Raw genomic sequence first — 6749 nt, 5'->3', positions numbered from 1 at the left:
ATGCCTTGACAACTTCTCTGACAGGTGTTCCCTACCTTCTGCCAGGACGCAGGGAGTGCTCATTGTAAGAGTGAAGAGCAGTTATAGTTCTTAGTTCTCAAAGACTCTATTGATTTTCACATGCAGAGCAGCCAGGGAACAATAAATCTGTCCCATTTCCTCATTCTTAAATTTTCAAAGAAGCAATGACTACCCACTAAAGAATACTAGAAATTAAGGGCTCTGATCCCTAGAATTCTAGTTCTGTTTTTTTCACAAGTGAATGGTCATGAATAGTGTTCATGATATTGATCAAAACCATTTTCTCCATGCATTTGCCAAGTCATTTATTGGCCCAACCCTTAAAAAAAAACTTTATTCTCTTTACTTGACATGGATCTAGGATTTTAATCATTAATGTAAGCTTCATTAAAATATGGTTTTGTCCTGAAGTTTTGATACATGGCCATTTTTATCCTTTCTCCTTTCTCATAATTCTACACACTTGTGTCTACAGTGTAAAGCAGGGCTTTTCCATAGAGCTCACCATTATTAATATCTCATATTTCCTGTAGCATAGGTACAGTTTCATTAGGAGATACTTGGGCCTGGTAGGAGGGGGAAGGGATAGACCCTAGTTGAGCCTAGAGTGACTATCCTCTGATTCTTGCACCTAATGTTTATCCCACTGAAGGTTCCATAACCTCCAATATGGTGACCAGTAAGAAGAAACAAAGCTGGCCCTCTACAAACTGTCAATTACAGGAAGTTTATTTCAAGTGTCCTTCAAGTCTGCTCAATATACCCTCCTCTTCCTCACCAAGTCTACACCTCTCACACCTCCAAGCATCTGGCTTCTATCACATCTATCCCCAGCACGTACCCTTGTTTATAAGCTCAGTTTTATCAAACCAAGAGTAAAATTAACTCCCTATTCTCAAGCAAATAATTATACTATAAGTAATAATAATTATTATTAATGCTGCTTCTCTTTTCATTGCCACATCCCCGAATCCCAAAACTTGTTCCTTGTCCACAAACAGTATGTGGCACCCAGGTGGTTATTAAATTGCTCTCCTTGGGTGCCCCAAAGCAGACCTCTGATCACTCTGTATTGCTACACTGTGTTTGCTTTCTTTATAGAGCGTCCTCATCATCACTTAAGTGCTTGAGAATTTCAATCATTTCTGCTTCCATCAAATCCTAGAAGTAAAGTCTAATAAATATTTCATGTATAACTTTTCAAAGTTATTTTTACTTCATGGTACCCATTTTATTACTCTGATTTTGAGTTCATTGGAGATAAGTCCATACTAAATTAGCAACTATCATAAAGAATGAAGATTTATTAGTCTCCTCTAACTCACCTAAGCTGGAGTCATTCTAATGGACTCTGTACCAATTCACACTTATTTTTCTTCTTTTGATTTGGCAAGAATCTATTATAAATATTTTATCTAAAAATCAAAGTCTTGTATTTCTCAACTAATATTTATCATTCCAAATTTATGTATTTAGATTTCAAAATAACTATTCCTTAAGCATTAGAAAGAAAACAGAGAGTCCTTTTTACACGCAACTTTCATGTTCTATTAGGCACTGAAATAACAGCAATTAATAATGGTTTCAGGGAAACCATTATGCAGAAGGAATCTAGGACCTGGACAGAAGGTTAGGCTGAATGACCCCTAAGATCCTTTCCAAAATTAAGGCTTTATGATTCTAGGTGAAGTTGGCCATGTGTTATAATAGAGCCAAGCAACATAAATTGATTACCTAAAATTGTTCATAAGTTATAGGAGATACTTGAATGTATAATTCCAATAAAACTGAGCGTAAATATGTCATTGAGCCACTTCCCAACTGCATTATCAAAAGCAATTTATCAGTACTGAAATGCTTACTGCAAGACAATGGAATATCTTGTAACAGCTCTTTCAGAATTGAATATAAAATGACTCAAATGGCAATAAGAAGAAAATTCAAAGTCTAGAGAATGATTTGAAAATATCACATAATATGTTAGGGTATTTACACTTTCTTAAGGTAAAAAACCCCGCAAACTACAAAAAATCGATGGCATTGAAAGCTAAGGATCTGGTGGTTTGATTCACTGCTGGGAGAAGCATTCATTGTTTACAAACCATTTGATCCTTTAATTTGATATTTAGAAAATCATCCAGCTTAAGAAATAATAAGATAAAATTGAATGGCTGCAATATTACTGAGGGAAAAATCAGTGTTTGATATATGTGTTAATTATATATTATAGATATTTAATGAATTACATTCTAATTGGAGTAAAAATAAATGCACAAACTTCCATTAGTTTATTTGATGTACCCAGAGTTTTAGAACTGAGATAACATTTGCCAAAAAATACATGTAGCTCTTGGCCAAATGATCTTTACGCGACTGTTCGTTTCTTTTACCAGAGTATTAATTTCAACATTTCTTTTTCTTTTAGGGCGTGATTCTCAGTCACCGGACTCAGGTACAAAAAAAACTGTTCTGAATAACCACTACATTTGTTGTGAGTTTTTTAAAAAACATATTTATAGCCACATTGTTAATCCTACCGTAAACTTAAACTGCATATACATTTATGCATATTAAACTTTTAAGAAAGAAAGAAGAAAACTTCCATTTTGGAAATAAAAAATAAATTCTATTTAAAAAATGTTAAAAGTGAATGTAGATATTTTTGTATCCGATTTGCTTTCCCTTAATAAAAGCTTGGAGATGTTACAATGATCGAAATCAAGAGACACTGAATGGAGATGCTACATATTCCTCTCTTGCAGCAAAAGGTTTTAGAAGCGTTCGACCAAATCTACAAGAAAAAAAATCACCAGCTCAGGTAATCTTGCACACTGCTGTCTACTGTGTTATTTTAAAGCATGGCTATTAGGCCACTGCTCTAGAGCCTCTTTTCTAGTAACATGCATATTTTGATATGTTTCATTTTTGATATGGTTTTGCTTTTGTATTCGTATTGACTTGTATTTACAACATGGAAGACAAGTCTTAAGTTCAAAACAGGTTTCTGAATATTTTTTCTAATTCAGCTGATGAAAGCAGGTCAGTTTCTGACATAATTTTTAGGATATTTTCTAATTCTCAAAAAACTGTCAGCTGATGATTTGGATTTCAAAGTTATGAGGTCAGCAATATATTATTTACTCAATAAATATGAGTTATACAACTGCTCATTATATTAACTAAAGAAACTCTGTGTTGGAGATATTAGTAAAATTGTGTTACAGGCGTGAAAAGTGTTACCAAAACAATGTGAGTAAATACTATATATATATATATATATATATATATATATATATATATACCTCAAGGTCTAAAAATATGCCAAGAGAACATATGTTCACTTTTAACCTAATTTCCCAGAATGTAGATGGAGACAAACTTTATAATGTATTCTCTATTCTCTATAAAACTATTTTCCTCCAGAGGGCAACTATTGATAATAAATTAAAACATATTCTAAACAAAGGAAAAATGATCATTCAATCTGGCCATCAAAATGTATAGCATAATAAGAAGGTATCACATTGCTTTACTTTAAGGGTAGAGTTAACACTGGTTTAATGATTAACTTTGACTTTCTCTCTGTTTTTCCTTCAACATTGTTTCTTTCTCCGGATGTTTTGATAATCCAGGCACCCCTTCCACCACCCAGAAAAGAGAGCTTTTGTAGCTCCTTGATAACCAGTCACACAAAGGGTGACATTTTAGACCAATTAGTAACTAACACACAAATTCCCTCCTGTACAGAATTCTTTACTAACAAAACACCTCTTCAGGGAACTATGTATTCTAATGATGAGTCCAGCCAGACAATTGTATATTCTGAAGAATCTAACACAACTGTGTCATATACACAAAAAATCACTAATCCACTACCACCACCTTCCAGCACAGGTCCCCCACCAAAAGCTGACATGAGTACCCCATTTCTACAAGAGGACTACACGCAAGATTCTCAGACTCGGAGAATCTCTACATTGAAACTAATCCATAACCAGGATCCAGGAAGTAGCCTCCCCTTTAATCCTCCACAGTTTTGCAAATCTGTTGAAGTACCATCATTTCGCAAAAGGCCTTGCTCACCACCCGCTAACCCAGTGCCTGCGATACACACAGCATCTCTTTCCATTCAGATAGCTCCCCTTTCAGGACACGATCCTGAAAGCCACAAACAGCCATCTGAGCTTTCTCCAGAGACTGCAAAGATACCTCTTCAGCCAGAGAGACAAAAACCTGCAGTTGCTGCGGCCCCTCAGTCCTCAGACTGCCAAGTGGTACCTTACACTTTCCAATCTCTTCTTAGAGCATTCTGTAGAGACCCTAACTCCTTTGGTTTGGGCTTCTTCTATAATCCAATGCTTTGTTAGTTTGCAATCAGGAAAGGAGAAAGAAACCATCTTCCTATTTAAAACCATACTAAATTCATCGATAAGTTTCTAGGTATTTTTTAATTAAAAAAAATCTACATAAAAAATATATATATCTACAGATCTTTTATCCAGAAATAAAATGTTTTAACAGTCTCTTCCTTTTAGGTATTTATTAGAAATCACTGATGATTGGTTATCACTTAAGACTGCAAAGTACTTTTAAGTTTTAAAGAAATATTTTTCATGCCAGACCTTTGAGTACCTAGATCGTACTTTATTTACATGTGTAAAATCTCTTAAAATAATTGTCCATTATAATTCACTTTGGCAAGAAACATTCATCTTAATTCCACAAGAGTTTATTTTCTTGTAGTTCAATATTCATTTTCATTGAAACTTGATCAATTTTTACCTTTTTAAGTTTACAATTTCAGAAAGTATACTAATCAATCTTTAGTACTCAGACTATTAAGAAGTAAATCTTTATTTGCTTATACGTAAAATTCTCCCATAGTGTCATTCTGCTGATATTTATTAATCTAGTTAGAAGAGAAATGTGTTTGTCTTCTTGGCTTTTCCACAAAATGATGTAATATTAAGAGAATAAGCTTTAACAATAAACTGTAGATTTCAATCCAAGCTCTATCACTGGCTATGTGATGAGGCAACCATCCTAACTACTCTGTGAGTCTGAACAAAGAAATGAGAATATTAATTAATCCTTAATTCTTAGGTTGTGATTAGAGTAGGGAAATAGTAGAGGTAAATTACTTAGGACAGAGCAAGCCCTGTGTAAATGGTAGCCATTTATAAAGATACACTAGCAACTGCAGCAGTAGTGGGAGTCTAGAAAACACTCATACCTGAGTAAATAATTTGTATAATACTATTTCCTGTAGCTGTGCTATTAAAGATCATTCAAGACATATCCTCGAAGAGATATATTTTTAAGCTTTATAGAAAATCTTCAACAGGCATCTGATTGACACCAAAATCCTCTCCCCACCGCTGCACCCATAAAGCAGAAACCTTAAGCTTAGATGATTAAAAAGACAAGTGGGTATTTCTATACCTCTAATAAAACATTTCCTTCATCAGCTAATCATGATATGCAAAATTCATTCATTAGAGTAAATTCTTTGAATAAAGGTAGCATTTTCTAAAAGCCCTTATGAAATAATAACAATAGCAGCTAACAAATACTAAGAGTTTACTATATGCAGATGCCGTTCCAACTTGTTCACATTTATTAATAACTTCCACAATCCCATGAGGTAGGGAGCAAAGTCAAGCTGAGACACCACAGACACGGCTGGGCTAGTGTCAGACAACAGACTTACTTGTGTCCCAGGACGTGTCCCTGGAAGCAGGTGTAGGAGCGATCAGAGCAAATGCTACCACATTCACAGCTCAGTTCACTCATCTGACATAGTTTGGTTCTTCTAAATCATTGTATTATGTTTGGAAACTTAAGTTGATAACTTTCTTCCCTATGGCTTTGTCACCGTCCAGGCTGACCGGAGACAGTTGGTTTCATTATACAATCCTCAGGGAATCACCATGAGCCACAAGTTAAGATCTGAGATGCTGTCACTTTTATTCATTCAACAAATATTTATTGGGCATGCGTCATCTGTTCTAGTCACAGAGCTGCATTTGAAACCATTGATGATTAAAGTCTTGTCGGGGGTAGAGGGGACAAATATTAATAAAAACTTAGATAAGTAGATTACTACATACATTAGAAGGAGATTATGTAAATAAACTAAGCAGCACTGAGCAGGGATGTGGGGAGCAGAGTCCATGTTAAATAGGATAGTCAAAGAGTCTTCATGCAGTAGATAGAACAGCTTTGAAGGGGGAAGAACATTCCAGGCAGAGGGAATATCTAGTGTAAAGGCTTTAAGGCTGAAGCACTCTGGGGCTGCTCAAGGACCAGCAAGGGAGTCATAGGGAATGAGAGGAATTATGTGAGGCATAGGTAAGAGGAAGTTAAGTCAGAGGTAACAGAGGCCAGAGGCCAGATGCTCCTAGAAGCCATTGCAAGGATTTCAACTTTTACTCTCAATATAGATGGGAGTCATTGGGGGATTTTAAGGCTATGGCTGTCATCATTTGACTTATCTTCTAACAGAATCATTCTGGCAGCTCAGTGGAGAGCAAACTATAGTAGGGCAAGAAGGAGAGTCGGCAGGCCAGGTAGGTAGGCGGCTATGGCAACAACTTAAGTGAAAAATGGCGGTGGCTCCGAGCAGGGTGGAAACAGTGGAGGTGTTGAGAAATCGAATTCTCAATGTATTTTGAAAGTAGAGTAAATAGGACTTCCTGACAGATTGCATGTTGGAGGTAAGGGAAAGA

The 6749-nt window shown here is 35.5% G+C and overlaps 1 protein-coding gene across 9 annotated transcripts in view; it reads left to right on the top strand.

Moving 5' to 3' along the window:
* SORBS2 (sorbin and SH3 domain containing 2) overlaps nucleotides 1-6749 on the top strand; it is a 322092-nt gene that overhangs the window by 232226 nt on the left and 83117 nt on the right. For 6 of the 9 annotated variants that reach the window (XM_007466541.1, XM_007466539.1, XM_007466547.1 and 3 more), the window contains 2 exons: nucleotides 2447-2473; nucleotides 2715-2839. Coding sequence is in view for 8 of the 9 variants with exons in the window: in XM_007466539.1 (XP_007466601.1) it covers nucleotides 2447-2473; nucleotides 2715-2839 (152 nt within the window). In the remaining variant the exon portion in view is untranslated. Of the gene's footprint in view, nucleotides 1-2446; nucleotides 2474-2714; nucleotides 2840-3653; nucleotides 4296-6749 lie in introns of those variants that run through there. The other 3 variants (XM_007466543.1, XM_007466546.1, XM_007466544.1) reach the window with 3 other exon arrangements.

This window comes from Lipotes vexillifer, unplaced genomic scaffold (genome assembly GCF_000442215.2).
Source record: "Lipotes vexillifer unplaced genomic scaffold, Lipotes_vexillifer_v1.1 scaffold951, whole genome shotgun sequence".
NCBI lineage: Eukaryota > Metazoa > Chordata > Mammalia > Artiodactyla > Lipotidae > Lipotes > Lipotes vexillifer.
The sequence above is the reverse complement of the archived record's forward strand: the minus strand, read 5'-3'. Positions and strand labels throughout refer to the sequence as shown.